Source organism: Saimiri boliviensis, chromosome 12, assembly GCF_048565385.1.
Source record: "Saimiri boliviensis isolate mSaiBol1 chromosome 12, mSaiBol1.pri, whole genome shotgun sequence".
Taxonomy (NCBI): Eukaryota; Metazoa; Chordata; class Mammalia; order Primates; family Cebidae; genus Saimiri; species Saimiri boliviensis.
In genome coordinates, this window is record NC_133460.1 from 52284308 (window position 1) to 52302188 (window position 17881).

At 38.5% G+C, this 17881-nt stretch overlaps 1 protein-coding gene and 1 pseudogene across 2 annotated transcripts in view; both read right to left on the reverse strand.

Moving 5' to 3' along the window:
• Window positions 1–17881, reverse strand: part of P4HA1 (prolyl 4-hydroxylase subunit alpha 1) — a 92896-nt gene that overhangs the window by 54507 nt on the left and 20508 nt on the right. For both annotated transcript variants that reach the window (XM_074382380.1, XM_074382381.1), the window contains exons 2-5: window positions 6621–6728; window positions 5197–5293; window positions 3807–3958; window positions 423–560 (exon numbers count right to left, since the gene is read on the reverse strand). In XM_074382380.1, the coding sequence (XP_074238481.1) occupies window positions 423–560; window positions 3807–3958; window positions 5197–5293; window positions 6621–6696 (463 nt within the window). In that variant the 5' untranslated portion in view covers window positions 6697–6728. The remainder of the gene's footprint in view (window positions 1–422; window positions 561–3806; window positions 3959–5196; window positions 5294–6620; window positions 6729–17881) is intronic.
• Window positions 10298–16183, reverse strand: LOC141580591 (cytochrome b-c1 complex subunit 8 pseudogene; annotated as a pseudogene).

Genomic DNA, 17881 nt, shown 5'->3' on the forward strand with positions numbered 1-17881 from the left:
GTTAAATGGAACTTATCTAGTTGATCAAGCCAGAAATCCCTATTAGGTACATTATCAAATTCTACTATTCTACTCCAATAAGTAGCTTGATAATCTATCCACTATCACCTCTGACTTAAATATTACCAACAACCTCCTCCCTGGTTGGTAAAATGATAATTTCTTTTTCTTACACACCAAAATTACCTACTTAAGTTAGTCTCTATCAATACAAGCTTTCAGAGTAACAAGCTAGAAGCATATCCACAACTATTAAGCCCTAAGAGAAAGGGAAAGTGATTCTTTTGTCCTCAAAGGCTATGAAACAAATTACAATTTAAAATCGTAAAATACAGATGTCTTTTTTACATTAACATTGTCTTAATGGACTCAAAAGAGAAGCTAGGTGATAGGTATTTTATAGACTGGAAGAATAATCTTACCTGGAAGATTACCCTTTGAGATGGTATCTGTATCCAAATTGTAGGTATCCTGGAGACGTAAGAGAGCTTTGGCTGCCCCAACCTGATCTTCATCATTAGGAAAGTACTGTCTCTGAATGGTTAGGTTAGAGATAAAACCTTGAAATAGATTAAAAAAAAAAAAAAAGACTGTAGAACCTCATAAACTTCCCATAAAGAGAATTACTATGGATTTTTCAAAATCTATTTTATTATTTTCTACCATACCATGAAAAGTTCCACATATTCAACAAGAAAAAATTAAGTACACTGAATGAGACTTGGCATACTTCTAACTTGTTCAATCTTCCAAAAGCCTAGTGTTGTTTAAGTAATGTGACATTGTTATATAAATTATTGTATAAGCAGGTAAAGATCACCGAACCTAATAGTTATGAGTTTTCAGTTAACATGGCAAGAAAATAAAAGTGCATCCACTAAGTTTGGGAAATGAACACATTTATGGATCTGAAAATGACATTCACTGACAATCAATTATACTTCCAGAAAACAGATGGTAAGTAAAATGTGTGCTCTTTAAGTTGTTTTCTTCTTCCATGATTACACATTATATTAACATGTAAATATGTAAAGTCTGGTGGAATTCTTTAAGGGGAAGGAAGAGATATTAATTATATACTTAAGATCAACAGCAAAGCTAGTTTATTAAAATATATTTAGATCAGTTTAATTATCAAACATGGTATTAATCAATCAAAATTTACAATATATAAAACCTAATCTTAATTTAAAGAGGATTTATATAAAGTAGAGCAAAAATCAAACTAACAAACCAATTACTGATAACTATATAACCCCAAGAAGCCTGGATGCTAAATACTCCTTAAGAAACAAAAAAAGGGGTTTAAAATTTTAATATAGGTATCATTATTTGCAAATAAAAATTAGGTATAAGATTTCCCTCTCTTCTCATTAACTTATAATCAACTATATGTTTTTTCGGGGTTTTTTTTGGGACAGAGTCTCACTCTGTCACCCAGGCTGGAGTGCAGTGGCACAATCTCATCTCACTGCAACCTCCACCTCCCAAGTTCAAGCAATTATCATGCCTCAGCCTTCCGAGTAGCTGGGATTACAGGCGTGCACCACCACCCCTAGCTAATTTTTTATTTTTAGTAGAGATGGAGTTTCACCGTGTTGGCCAGGCTGGTCTCTAACTCAACTGATCTGATTGCCTTGGCCTTCCAAAGTGCTGAGATTATAGGTTTGAGCCACTGCGTCCAGCCTACTATGTATTTTGAACAGCAAGAGATCAGGTTTTTTTTTTTTTTTGTTTTTTTTTTTTAAGATGGTGACTCACTCTGTCACCCAGGCTAGAGTGCAGTTGCACAATCTCGGCTCACAGCAACCTCCACCTCCTGGGTTCAAACAATTCTCCTGCCTCAGCCTCCTGAGTAGCTAGGATTACAGATACCTGCCACCACAATCAGCTAACTTTTGTACTTTTAGTAGAGACAGGGTTTCACCATGTTAAGCCTTTCAAACTCCTGATCTCAAGTGATCTGCTTGCCTAAGACTCCCAAACTGCTAGGATTACAGGTGTGAGCCACCGCGCCCGGCTGAGACCAGGCATTATTTATGTTAATAAAAATGTACAAATGAACAACTAACTGGAATAGGGCTAGAGTTTATATCAAGTGTATTTTTATGCTCTTTTTTTTTTAGAGACAGTCTTGCTGTGTTGCCCAGGCTGAAGTGCAGTGGCTTTTTACTGGTGTAATTCCATTATGAGATCAGCATGGGAGTTTTGACCTGCTCTGTTTCCAATAATATTTTTTAGTTTTACGACCAACTCCCAGTCACAATCTCTACATGGAATTTTACAAGCAAGTTTTACAAGTTTTATAGAAGGCTATAATATTTATTATGCTACAAACAAAATTCGAAGAAAAATATTTATTTTTTCTCACATAGCATTATAGAATGACTACTACAGATTAAAACAACAAAGTCCCAATTCACATTAAAAAACAATTTAGTTCATCACTTGAGAATAAATATATGGATTTCCTTAAAAACATGTTCGGGGCCAGGATCCATGGCTCATGCCTGTAAACCCAAACAGCGTGGAAGGCTGAGGTGGAAGGATCGCATGAAGCCAAGAATTCGCTATCAGCCTGGGTAACATAGCAAGACCAAGACCTTGTTTCTACAAAAGAAAAATTTAAAAATTGGCCCAGCATGGTGTTCCATGCCTGTAGTGCCAGCTACTGAGAAGGCTAAGGTGGGAGGATTGCCTGAGCCCAGGGGTTCAAAGCTGCAATGAGCCATGATTGTGCCACTGTACAATCAGCCTGGGCAACAGTGAGACCCCGTCTCCAAAAAAAAAAGTTCCCAAGGTGTTACATAGTACAGAAAATAATCACAGGCATTTACCTCTCATAATAAAGACGTATTCACAAGTACCTGCCATATTTTCAAGGCTTCCTGACCTGTGACTAATAGTTTACTTCACTGCTTACAGAAAGTACTTACCCTTGTAGTACTTTATCTAAGTAACTAGCTCAGCTCTTTTCCATCTCTCTCTCTTTTGGAGGGGGACATAATCCCTTAACCTCCTTACTAAAGTTCAGATTTAGTCTTCTACATCTGTTATTAAAGTATCTAAAACATTTCAACGCTCCAACTGTATTTGTATCATTTATTCATTATTACTGTTTGCAGTCTCAGTTTGATTGTCTACATTGAGTAAACTAATTCTAAACTTCAAAATACTAAATAGATAGCTAATACCTCTCTTTACAGTAACACTCCCAACATTTTTTTAAATTGATTGCAGATAAAGATATAAATTTTTAAAGTTTGAAGATAATCCTAAAATAAAAAGGATTACCCTCAGAAATGAAGTTATATGCCATATAATCTATTTACTTTTGCAGATTTCAAAACAAAAGTCAAAACAGATTGAGTCACCGAGGTAGGTGGATCACGAGGTCAAGAAATCAAGACCATCCTGTCCAACATGGTGAAAACCCGTCTCTACTAAAAATACAAAAATTAGCTGGGCTTGGTGGCACATGCCTATAGTCCCAGCTACTGGGGAGGCTGTGGCAGAAGAATCACTTAAATCCGGGAGGCAGAGTTTGCGGTGAGCTGAGATCACGCCACTGCACTCCAGCCCGGTGACAAAGCCAGACTCCGTCTCAAAGAAAAAAAATTACTTCTTTTTTAATCAAAGAATTCATGATTTTGACTAAATTAACTCTATTCAAACCAAATGCACCAAGGCATAATCCAGTTATAACACTGAACACTTGATTTCCTGGGAACTGAATTTATCACTAATTTTATTATTTCTACAGATGGTGGCAATATTGCCTTACTCAGGAATCTCTTCGGACTTACCATCTGACATATCCTTAAGGACCAGATTCTCCAACTCACTCCATTCAGTATTCAGACGTTTCATTAATTTGAATGCATTTACTGGATGCCCAACAAATCCTTCTGGATCTTTTGTCGCTGTACTAGTTAGCCGATCTAACTTCTCCGCCCATCTACAGATGTAAAACATAAAAACTGAGAATACGTGTATTTCATAAGGAAAAACACAATTTAGTGAAATGCTCAGAAAAAAGAAAATGACTAGAAGTTTTTGAGTTAAACTATACCTGTAGTTTCTTTTTAAAGTAAAATTATAAGGTCTTTTTTAAAAAGCAAGACTCTCTTGGCAGAATCAAAATACAACTATAGGACTTTTTGTTTTAAATTTGTTTCTCCCAATGATTATAGTAAATGTAACCTCCCTATCTTAGTAAAAGTTGTGAATGAATCCCTCTAGTAAAAGTTAAAAATTCATTTCCCCATAGTTCCTAGGGCCAAATAACTGATTATTACAAACTACAAATTAGCCCAACCCAAATTACATGTTCATTTAAATTAACTTATACTAAACTTTCATATCCAGTATCTAAAAACTATATCTTAAAACAAAAAACTGAATACTTAGCTACTCACTAAATAAAAGACAGGAATTCTCAGGTCAGGATTAACTATGAATCTGAGTCAATTAAAAATAAATTCATATTAGAGAAAAACTATCAATTAAACAACACTAATCATACTTATCACTATAATCTCTACAAGGGAACCCGGGAGTCAAGGATAAATAGAATTGGAAAACTGCTGCAAGAGGTGGCTTGACTAAGAGGTTAAGGGAAGCATAGAACATATTAGCAATATTTTTAAAATTTATCAATTAACTTCCATATCCAACCATATTCTTTTTTTTTTTTTTTTTTTTTTTTTTTTTAAGATAGTCTTGCTCTGTCACCCAGGCTGGAGTGCAGTGGTGCAATCTTGGCTCACTGTAGCCTCTACCTTCCTGGCTTCAAGCAATTCTCCTTCCTCAGCCTCCCAAGCAGCTGGAATTACAGGCACATGCTACCATACCCTGCTAATTTTTAGTAGAGACAGGGTTTCACCATGTTGGCCAGGCTGGTCTCGAACTCCTGGCCTCAAGTGATCCACCCACCTCGGCCTCCCAAAGTGCTGAGATTACAGGCATGAGCCACTGTACCCGGCCAATATCTAGCCATATTCTTATCTCAACCCATGTTCTTCCATGTGAAAGTTGGCCCAACCCTAACTTGTTCTCTATACACCTATTTTAGCCATTTCAACTGGCTTTGTAAGACTCAAAAATGGGTTTCATTTCTACTTAAAGAATATTTTAGCTTGAGAAAGAAAACATCCAGGTTGAGTCAGAGTCATAAGAAGTAAATATTTCGCTTACTTTTTTATTTGTTCTAACTTGTCCTCTTCTGCTTTAATATAATCTTTCAGAGAAGTCACCAGATCTTTCTCAGTATGGATCAAATCAGTCATCTGACCTAGAAGGGGAAGAAGGTTATCAAATACTCATCCTTCAATACAAGTATGTTAAGAATAAGAATGATTGAGACTGTTTCATTCTACGAGACAATTTAACTGACATGAATCAGCTATGCTGAAGACGATCTTTTTTTTCACCAGATAAACGAAAATAAAGTCAAAAACTTTTCTAATCAACTGTTTCAGTTCTAATTTTCAAGCTATTTAATTTTGCAAGCTTTACACTGTGCTGGCAATTTGTCTTTACTGTGTAAAAATACAAGTGTATTTTTTTTTTTTCTTTTTTTTTTTAGATGGAGTTTCGCTCTTGTTGCCCAGGCTGGAGTGCAATGGCGCGATCTCGGCTCACCGCAACCTCCGCCTCCTGGGTTCAGGCAATTCTCCTGCCTCAGCCTCCTGAGTAGCTGGGATTACAGGCACGCGCCACCATGCCCAGCTAATTTTTTGTATCTTTAGTAGAGACGGGGTTTCACCATGTTGACCAGGATGGTCTCGATCTATCGACCTTGTGATCCACCCGCCTCGGCCTCCCAAAGTGCTGGGATTACAGGCTTGAGCCACCGCGCCCGGCAATACAAGTGTATTTTTAAACTGCAAATCAACACTACTTTCCAAAGATTGTTTCTTCACCACCTCTCCTTTACGTTTGTTTTTGAGACTAATTAGAATTAAATTTTTATTTAATAAAAGCCACACTAAAAAAAGTTTTAAATACTCTGTTATTTATAATAGGATGCAAGAACCCATCATTTTATATAATGGAATCAAGAGTCATAAATATGTAATACTTATGGGCCAGGCATTGCGGCTCATGCCTGTTGTAATACCAGCACTCTGGGAGGCCAGGGCAGGAAAGTCCCTTGAGGCCAGGAGTTGAAGACCAGCCTGGGCAACATGGTGAGACCCTCTATTAAAAATAATAATGATAAGCTTCTTTTTTTAAATTATAATACAAAAAACTCCTTTAGTTCACAGTAGAATCTTAAATGGAAAAAGCAGACTAGATATATATACAGTATATTACTTGTGTATCTGTGCACTGAAAAAGACTAAGTATACACATTATTTGCTTAATAGACTCATTAATGAGTAACTTCCTTTGACATGCATTTCTAAATTTTTGTAAGTTTCTACCCTGAATATGTATCATTTTTGTAATAAAAAATTTTTTTTAATAAAATTATTTTAAAAGGACCTTTTAGAGAGGCAGGGAGGAAACCTATACTCTGGGAATACATTATATTTGTTTTTGCTGATTTTAAAAAACTAAAAAATGGAAATTAAAAAATGCAAAACCAACACAAACCAACACATAGTAAGACTTACCAATTGAAGTAAAAAAGCCTGGATGAGCCAAAGACTGGGGAAGCAGAATTCCTACCAGTAATATACACCAGATCATCTTGGAAGACTTAATTTTACAGGATCACACACCTAAAACAGAAATAGAGAAATGCCAAAAAAAAAAAAAAAAAAGAAAAAGAAAAAGAAAAAGAAATGCAGTCATTACTTAAAAAATACAAAGGGTAGGAAAAGTTCCTTATCTATTCTTTCTATGAAAAAGTAAAAGATTCCCAGGTTGCCCATAGAATTGATGTTAATTATCATCAATTGTTTAACAATTTTTTTTTTTTTTTTTTTGAGACAAAGTCTTGCTCTTACTGCCCAGGCTGGAGTGCAACAGAGTGATTCCAGCTCACTGCAACCTCTGTCTCTCAGGTTCAAGTGATTCTTCTGCCACAGCCTCCCAAGTAGCTGGGACTAAAGGCACATGCCACCATGACTGGCTAATTTTTGTATTTTCAGTAGAGATAGGATTGCACCATATTGGCCAGGCTGGTGTTGAACTCCTGACCTTGTGATCCACCCACCTCGGCCTCCCAAAGTGCTGGGATTACAGGCGTAAGCCACTGCACCTGTCCATTTAATAATTTAGTAATAGCCACTATCTTGTTTTTCATATAATTAGAGTACTACCATGACATTTCTTTTTTGTGGGGTTTGTTTTGTTTTGTTTTTTTGAGACAGTATCTCTCTGTTGCCCAGGCTGGAGTGCAGTGGTGCAATTCTGGCTCACTGCAACCTCTGTCTCCCGGATTCAAGAGATTCTCATGTCTCAGCCTCCTGAGTAGCTGGGACTAAAGGTACATGCCACCATGCCCGGCTAATTTTTGCATTTTTAGTAGAGACAGGGTTTCACCATATTGGTCTTGAACTCCTGACCTTGTGCTCTGCCCGCCTTAGCCTCCCAAAGTGCTGGGACTACAGGCATGAGCCACAGTACCCATCCATTTAATAATTTAATAATAGCTACTATCTTGTTTTTCATATAATCAGAGTACTACCCTGACATTTCTTTATTGTGGGTTTTTTGTTTTGTTTTGTTTTGTTTTGTTTTGTTTTGTTTTTGAGACAAAGTCTTTCTCTGTTGCCCAGCCTGGAGTGCAGTGGTGCAATCTTGGCTCACTGCAACCTCCACCTTCCAGGTTCAAGCGATTCTCATGCCTCAGCCTTCCAAGTAGTGGGACCAAAGGTGTGTACTACCGTAACTGGCTTTTTGTCTTTTTAGTAGAGACGAGGTTTTGCTATTTTGGCCAGGCTGGTCTAGAACTCCTGGCCTCAAATGATCCACCCGCCTCAGCCTCCCAAAGCACTGGGATTACAAGTGTAAGCCACTGCACCCAGTCTGATATTTCATATTAGAAAAAAATGCATGTTTGTTATCACCTGATAATTTATGCTTAAAAATCGAAGCTGAGTTTGTTCTCCTTACTATTACAATAATTAGACAGTAGATGGCTTTTTCATATAGCCTGAAAAATAAGTTTTCTCTGTGATTTAGACCTTTCCCATGAATTTCCCATAAAAATATAACAACTTATCAATTTAAATATTATGAACACATTTTCAAAATGTTAAAATACATTTTAAGGGAAAAAGATTTCAGAGCTTTCTGATTAATCCTTAAAATTCCTGATGTGTCACATCTTTTTTATATATGTGTATATATATATATGAAATTATATATATGTTTTTGTTTGTTTTGAGACAGTCTCAAACTCCTGACCTCAGGTGATCCACCTGCCTCAGCCTCCCAAAGTTTTGGGCAAACAGGCTTGAGCCACTGTGCCTGGCCCATCTTTTTCCTACGTAACTTTTTAAAATTAATTAAAAGTTGTAGATTTGGGGACCAAAAAATGTTCTAAAATTAACTGGCAGGTGCGTGGAGTTCCAGCTACTTGGGAGGCTAAGGCAGGAGGATCACTTGAACCCAGGAGTTCAAAGCCAGCTTGGGCAGTGTAGCAAGACCCCATCTCTAAAAAACAAATGAATAAATGAAATAAAATTTACTGTGGTGACTGACGGTAGAATGACTCTGTGAAAGCACTAAAAATCATTGAATCATGAATACTAAATGGGTGACTTATATGGCATATGAATTATATTGCAGTGACACTGTTCTCTTGGTTTGGTTTTGTTTTTTAAGAGACAGGGGTCTTGCTATGTTGCCCAAGTTGAACTCAAACTCCTGGACTCAAGTGATTCTCCCACCTTGGCCTCCTGAGTAGGAAATACAGGTCTGCACCGCTGTGCCTGTTTTGTTTTTTAAGTTGTAGAGAATCCAAAATGAATAAATATCCCCCTGTCCATTTAAACTAGTATTTTCTCTCAAAGGACCCAGACTTCAGTTTTGTGTCTCTTATCAACTGTGTCCTATGTAAAAAACAAAGACCAAAAAAAAAAAACTTAGCCTAAGACATGTCTGTGGCCTCTTTTCTTTCTTTTTTTAAACCTTTTTTTTTCTTTTGTCTTTGTGCTCTATATCCATGGTAGCACTGTCTTTTCTAGTTACGATTCTTCATGGTAGATGAGGATCTAAACCAAGCAACAGAAAGGCTTTACCTCAATTACCCAGATGCCCTGGTAGCACTCTTCTCTTGCTCCTTCTCCACTACAAACATGGACTTTGTCTATTTATTTCATAGGAGAAAAAGTTACCATTACAGTATACTTTGCGTCAGTAACAGGCTCTCATTGGTTACCCTGACTTGTCAACCTGTTTCTCTTTGTGCAGGCCCCTCTGACTCTTCCTGTGTGACTTGAGCTAAGGCAAAAGGCTCAAGTTCAAACTGAAAGCTTTCCATTCCACAAGAGCAAAAAAATAACCCCACTGTCCCCCTAACTTGAATCTCAATAAAAATAGATCACTACAAAAACTGGAAGTACTCCTTAGTCTCCTCCCTTGTGTTTGCGGCAGACTTCCAGATTCTTCCAAAACCACACAGTAATGAAATACACTGCTCTTTTGGCTATGTTACGGTGATTTGGAGAAGGCTTCTAGAATGTAGCAGATGTAGACACTTCCTCTCCTGGGCTCCTGCCAAAGCACAAGGCTTTTTCAAAAGCCTGAGCTGTCTGAAGAGTCTAGAATTTTCTGTTTAAACAGATTTCTATCATAATTTTCTTCATGAATAAATGCTATTTTCAGAAAATACAAATGCTTTTTATATTTTTGTACTCACAGAAGGCTAATCACAAAGGTTGTCTAAGCTTTTAACTCTGATAAGAGAGTTTAGATTTGTCAGAAAAGAGGTTATTTTGCCATTGCTAAAATATATTGTCACTAAAGTTTTTTTGTCATCTTTCACTGTCCTTAAATCTCACAAGGAATTGAAAACCATTAGTTTACAGAAATAACTAAAAAGCAGCTTAAGATGGCATTTTTCAGGGGGGTGGGGAGGTGGGAAGAGATAGCATGGGGAGAAATGACAGATACAGGTGAGGGGACGGAAGGCAGCAAAGCACACTGCCATGTGTGTACCTATGCAACAATCTTGCATGTTCATCACATGTACCCCAAAACCTAAAAGGCAATAAAAATAAAAATAAAAAAAATAAAAAAAAGATGGCATTTTTCTTTGAATATAATAGCTGCTTCTTCTGATACAATACATATTTTATATATAGATATATTTTTTTTTGGCAGATCATAGGAAGTTTATTGTGTCTTTAAGAGACAATGCAGACTCCTCTTCCAGAGAAAGGTCTTTCAGAAACAGGAACCGTCATTTGGATGTGATGCTCATTTGTCATTTTCATAGGCAGCTGGATTCTTCCTCCTGGATCTCTCAAACTCTTGAGTCCCCCATATGTAGATAAGATAAAACACTACAGATGGCCTCACCACGGGAAGGAAAGACTCCCAAATGCGGGGAGTGCGGCAAAGCACATTGGGGATTCCTTTAGAGAAGACGTGTGGGAAGGCGCGCTGCTCTGAAAGGTGACAAGCTGTAGGAGATCACATGCTGCATCCACATCAGATTCCCAAACTCACGGCCCATGGTGGCCGCGGCCATGGGTCACTTAGCCCTCCACAGTCACCGATCTGGTGGACTCCTAGCTTGAAAATATTTTAAGAAAGACAAAGCCAGGCCAGGCGCGGTGGGAGGCTGAGGCAAGCGGATCACAAGATCAGGAGACCATCCTGGCTAACATGGTGAAAACCCCGTCTCTACTAAAAATACAAAAATTAGCCGGGCATGGTGTTATGCCTATAATCTCAGCTACTCAGGAGGCTGAGGCAGGAGAATTGCTTGAACCCAGGAGGCAGATGTTGCAGTGAGCCAGGACAGTGCCACTGCACACTCCAGCCTGGGCAACACAGAGAGACTCCGTCTCACAAAAAAAAGGACAGAGCCTATATAAAAATTCAAAACAATCACAGAAAGAATAAATAACTTTACCTTACATCATGTTTCAAAATTCATCAGCAAAATAAAGTAAAACAAATAGCAACAATAGAAAAGTTATCAGATCTCTAAAAGCAAAGAATTTCTAAACTTAATTTTAAGAAAATGGCCAGGCACAGTGGTTTGCACCTGTAATCCCAGTACTTTGGGAGGCAAGAGGATCACTTGAGCTCAGGAGTTTGAGACCAGACTGGGCAACACAGCAAGATCTCTTTTCTATTAAAAAAAATTAAAAAATGGCTGGGCGCGGTCGCTCAAGCCTGTAATCCCAGCACTTTGGGAGGCCGTGGCGGGTGGATCACGTGGTCAAGAGATCGAGACCATTCTGGTCAACATGGTGAAACCCTGTCTCTACTAAAAATAACGAAAAATTAGCTGGGCATGGTGGTGCGTACCTGTAACCCCAGCTACTCAGGAGGCTGAGGCAGGAGAATTGCCTGAACCTAGGAGGCGGAGGTTGCGGTAAGCTGAGATCGCCCCATTGCACTCCAGCCTGGGTAACAAGAGCAAAATTCCGTCTCAAAAAAATAAAATAAAAAATAAAAAAATTAGCTGGGCCTGGTGGCACATGCCTGTGGTCCCAAGCTACTTGGGAGGCTAAGGCAGGAGGATCACTTGAGACCAGGAGGTTGAGGCTGCAGTGAGCCATGATCTTGTCATTGCTCTCCAGCCTGGGCAACAGAGTGAGGCCCCATCTCAAAAAAAAAATACAAATCAGTAAGAAAACCACTACGATGCTAACAGACAAGTGAATAAAAAACTTGGAACTCACAAAAAAATAACAGTAACTAGCTAGCTCAACAAAAAATGCTCAAACTTATTAGTAATTAATGACATAAAATACCATTTTTGCCCATCAAGTAAACAATTAACAAGCAAAATTATTTTAATGATGTTGTTATATGCCAAGAAACTTAAAATGAAAACACATCCTTTAACTTGTAGAGTTAAATGAAAAAACAAGATTTAACAATTATCAACATACAACCTTGGTAGAACCTATATTGACTAAGATTATGTTTTCATTACCCCAACAGAAAGTTATAAATACTGATCAAAGAAAAAATTAACATCATAATATGGTCATAACTATGCAAGAACATATAGAGAGGAAATTCACCACAGTGTAATTGTCTCTGGGTAGCAGAACAAGAGGTAGTTTCCTTGTACACCTCTGTATTTTCCAGACATCCGATAGTATATTTTATAGTGACAAAAAAATTAACTGTACAAAATAATAAACCTAAAGCATTAACTCTCATAATTAAGGTAACCCAAACCGTTTAAGAAGTAGTTAATTACTCGCTAACAAATACTATAAGCTTTTGAGCATGTTCCATTTTCTAGTTCTACAAGCCTCTACATTTCACTTTCTCTTCTTCAAAGTTACCTAAGTCTAAACTGTGTGCAATAGCTCACACCTGTAATCCCAACACTTTGGGAGGCTAAGGTGGGAGAATAACTGGAGGCCAGGAATTCAAAACCAGCCTGGGGCAACACAGGGAGACCCCAATTCTATTAAAAAATTTTGAGGCCAGACGCAGTGGCTCACGCCTGTAATCCCAACACTTTGGGAGGCCGAGGCAGCCGGATCATGAGCTCAAGAGATGGAGACCATCCTGGGCAACATGGTGAAACCCCGTCTCTACTAAAAATACAAAAATTAGCTGGGCGTGGTGGTGGTGGCGGCGCACACCTGTAGTCCCACCTACCCGGGAGACTGAGGCAAGAAGGCTTGAACCCAGAAGGCAGAGGTTGCAGTTAGCCAAAATCACACCACTGCACTCCAGCCTGGCAACAGAGTGAAAGACTCTGTCTCAAAAAAAAAAAAAATTAAATATAGGCAGGTGTAGTGGTAATCCCAGCTACTCAGTAGGCTGAGGCTGGAGGATCACTTGAGCCTGAGAGGTAGAGGCTGCAGTGGGCCCTGAATGTACCACCACACTCTAGCCTGGGTGACAGAGTGAGACTCTGTATCTATAAAAATAATAGTAAAAATAAAGAGAATTTGAAAGCAACCCAATTATCTAACAGTAAACTATGCTGCCAGAGTAGCACACTTTCCCATTCTATTTCCTCCTATAGTTAGATACAAGACCCAGAGTAGGTCAATCTTTGGCTTTCATTCACATTAACATAACGGTTGCGGGATGGCAACCATCACAGTTTGAGAACCACTGGATAGAGCAAACACCCTATGAAATCACCTCTGCATTTAAAATAGATTTTACTTCAACTTATCTTATGTAAAAGTATATAACTGTATATCTAATTACTCTAGGGAACGGTTTTCTAATCTGTTTTAATACTATGTCTCATTCATCCATGTTCATTCAGAAACTAAGTGACACATTAATAGGCAAACATCTTTATCAATCACAGGTTTTTTTAAACTGGTTTCCTTATGGTGTCTTCCTTTTATTCATTTATTCATTTATTTATTTATTTATTTTTTATTTTTTATTTATTTTTTATTTTTTTTTTTGAGATGGAGTTTCGCTCGTTACCCAGGCTGGAGTGCAATGGCGCCATCTCGGCTCACCGCAACCTCCGCCTCCTGGGTTCAGGCAATTCTCCTGCCTCAGCCTCCTGAGTAGCTGGGATTACAGGCACGAGCCACCATGCCCAGCTAATTTTTTGTGTTTTTAATAGAGACAGGGTTTCACTATGTTGACCGGGATGGTCTCGATCTCTTGACCTCGTGATCCACCCGCCTCGGCCTCCCGAAGTGCTGGGATTACAGGCTTGAGCCACCGGGTGTCTCCCTTTTATTATTCTACCTTCATTCAGATAGCAGATTGCAAAGCAAATTATTATAGAACATCTAAGGGTCAAGTATACCAAAAGACATTACAACTTTATCAAAAAGTATAAAATATAAATAATTCCTGTTCTAAGTTTTCAAAACAAGCTTAAAAGAGAAATTAAAGGCTAGGCGCAGTAGCTCACGCCTATAATCCCAGCACTTTGGGAGGCCAAGGCAGGCAGATCATCTGAAATTGGAAGTGATCAGCATGGAGAAACCCTGTCTCCACTAAAAATACAAAAAATTAGCCAAGCCTGTGGTGGTGCATGCCTGTAATTCCAGCTACTTGGGAGGCTGAGGCAGGACAATCTCTTGAACCTGGGAGGTGGAGGTTGTGGTGAGCCAAGATTCTGCCACTGCACTCCAGCCTGGGCAACAAGAGTGAGACTCTGTCTCAGAGAGAGAGAGAGAGAGAGAGAGAGAGAGAGAGAGAGAGAGAGAGAGAGAGAGAAATTAATGGATCAAAATGGATGCAATCTCCTTTAAAAGAAAGACCAATCTCAGATAGCATTCCTGAAAAGACTTGTATTAATTTTTAAAAAGACAAAGAAAGAGGAGGGAAGGAGGAGAAAGAGGAGGAAGAAAGAAAAGAAAACCCAAGAAGAGTCAAAGATTCAAAGATAAACTTATACTGGAATAAAACTTGGTGCTGTAACAGTGTGAGTAAGTTACTGATAATATTTAGGTTATTGGTTAGATGATAGGTTCATAAGTGCTTATTATATAATTTTTATAACATACATGTATATTACTTACAATGTTTGGTATGCATATCATATACTTTTAAAAATTTTACTTATTATACTGTAAGTTCTAGGGTACATGTGCAGAACATGCAGGTTTGTTACATAGGTATACACATGCCATGGTGGTTTACGGCATACATCACTCCGTCATATTTTTTAAACTATAAGAAAAAAAGCAATATGGAAGAAATCCTACCAGAAAACATTCTCGGGTAGTCCTGGATAAAAATAAAATCTAGGCCAGGCAGGGTGGTTCACACCTATAAACCCAGCACTTTGGGAAGCCGAGGCCAGTGGATCACCTGGGGTCAGGTGTTTGAGACCAGCCTGGCCAATATAGTGAAGCCCCATCTCTACTAATAACACAAAAAAATTAGCCAGGCGTGGTGGTGCATGCCTGTAATCCAAGCTACTCAGGAGGCTGAGGCAGGAGAATCGCTTGAACCTGGGACAGAGGTTGTAGTGAGCCAAGTTTGCGCCATTGCACTCCAGCCTGAGTGACAAAAGCGAAACTCCATCTCCAGAAAATAAATAAAATGTAAAGTGTACATTCATCCAAACACAAAACTTTCCTACAGTCCTTATTCCAGGAAAGTCCAGTCCCAAAGACGCAACAGGTCAATGAAACCTGGGAACAGATCTTAAAAGTTCTACCACACAGTAAATACAAATGATTCCCAACTTAGGACAGTTTGACTTAGGATTTTTCAACTTTATAATGGTGTAAAAGTGATACACCATTCAGTAAAAAAACATACTTTGACCCCTACAACCATTCTGTTGTTCACTTTCAGTACAATATTCAATAAATTACATGAGCTATTCAATACTTTATTATAAAATAGGCTTTGTTAGATGATTTTGCCCAACTGCAGGCTAATTTAAGTATTCTGAGTACATTTAAGGTGGGCTAGGCTAAGCTATGATGTTCATCTTACAATATTTTCAATTTACAACTGGTTTTTCAGGACAGAACCCCATCATAAGTCAAGGAGCATCTATACTTACATTGAGTTATGAGGAGTCATTGAATTTTAAGTACAAGTTATTCAGTGAATTACTAGGACAGGGCATCTGGTAAATAATTCTATTAGGGTTTTGGTTTAATATTTTTCTTCCAAGAAAAAGTTGTAACATTTTAAAAAGTTTGTATCTCTCAAATTATTCAAAAATGAGTAAGGTTGACTAAAGAATGCTTGATATTCTCTCTCTCCTTTTTTCAAGCTAGTCAAGTAAAACAATGAGAGTGCTAAAAGAACAAAGAAGCCTATAACTGGTTGTGATCAATTAGTTGTAAATACCATTGCACTTGGTCCAGCCAAGAATGCTTGATATTCTAAACTTCTTCTGACACTTAAAATTTTCCACAGGAGGCCGGGCACGGTGGCTCAAGCCTGTAATCCCAGCACTTTGGGAGGCCGAGGCGGGTGGATCACGAGGTCGAGAGATCGAGACCATCCTGGTCAACATGGTGAAACCCCGTCTCTACTAAAAACACAAAAAATTAGCTGGGCATGGTGGCGCGTGCCTGTAATCCCAGCTACTCAGGAGGCTGAGGCAGGAGAATTGCCTGAACCCAGGAGGCGGAGGTTGCGGTGAGCCGAGATCGCGCCATTGCACTCCAGCCTGGGTAACAAGAGCGAAACTCCGTCTCAAAAAAAAAAAAAAAAAAAAAAATTTTCCACAGGAGTTCTTTTAACAGTCTCTCCACACCTTTGACACTTGTTCCAACCTTCTTTTAGAATGCTCCAACTTTATTGTTTCCTCACACAGATTCCTTATTCAACTGTTGGTCCTCCTGAAATCTGTTTCAGACTTCAATGTTTCTGACAGTTTTCATGGTCAACACAAAAGAACAACACAAATTCAGACTCCTAATTCAGGCCACTACAATGTGCTCTACATCAAAACTTGGCGTGTCTTTTCCATCTAAATAGGATGTATCTTCCAAGACAAATAAGAGTAATTACTAGTAGAATTAGTTATTTTTCTGTTCTTCCCTATAATTCCTCTGCAAATGCCATTTCTTTTTACTTAACTCCATCAATTCCAGTCATACTTCTGTTCTTTTTTTATTAAGACTAGTCAAGTACAGTAGTGAGAAGGGGTAAAAGAGTAGATACAAGGAGTTCGATCTGTAACTGACTGAACAATCAGTTGAGATAATGCACTACCTTTGGACCAGCCACTTCTGTTCTTAAAGAGGATGGGCTACATGTCTAGTACTTACAGTCTCAAGGACAAGTGCTTTAATGCTATGACCGAACTTTCTATCACAAACTCAGAAATCATGCTAGCTTCTTTCCCTCACTTTCTGTACTAGGGCAGTGAACTGTACTGAGCAGTACTGTAGCAGTTATTGGCATAATTCCAACTGAACAGCATTTCAAGATTCATATTAGAAGTCAGCTCTAAGTTAAGATATTGCCCTTAAATGAATGTGCTACATAGGCTGTCTTTTGGAAATTCTTCCAAATTCCCAAGTCTTTCCTGTCAGAAAGAACATTAAGATCAGATCATTTCAAAAACACACACTTCTGTTTTTGCCTATGACACCTCCTCCACACCTTTTCTCTTTCAAGAAACTGCCTCCTTTTACCTTTTTTTTTTTTGGCACTCTATTCTACCTTTAATTCATCCCTATACAGCATGATACTTATCCCTAACGAAATGGCTATCCAAAGTTCTAGCTGTTACTCTACATGCCTGAATTACATAAAATAAAGCACAGGAGAAGTTAGGCACCAAGTTTTGCATGCATATCAAAAAAGTTGATGAAGCTTATCTAGAAAGTTTAAAATGTGAAGCAGATAGGCAGAAAGGAAGATAAGAGAGAAGAGAACATTCTGATGTTCATTATCTTTGAAGTCTAATCACATTCCTAATCTGAATTTTTTTTTTTTTTTTGAGATGGAGTTTCACTCTTGTTACCCAGGCTGGAGTGCAGTGGCGTGATCTTGGCTCACCACAACCTCCACCTCCTGGGTTCAGGCAATCTCCTGCCTCAGCCTCCTGAGTAGCTGGGATTACAGGCATGCGCCACCATGCCTAGCTAATTTTTTGTATTTTTTTTTTTTTTTTTGGTAGAGACGGGGTTTCATCAGGTTGACCAGGATGTTTTCAATCTCTTGACCTCGTGATCCACCCGCCTCGGCCTCCCAAAGTGCTGGGATTACAGGCTTGAGCCACCGCTCCCGGCCCTTAATCTCAATTTTTAAGACAACTCCCTTACCCCACAATGAACAAATTCCCCCACATCCTAGTATAAGTTGGCTTTCTGTTTAA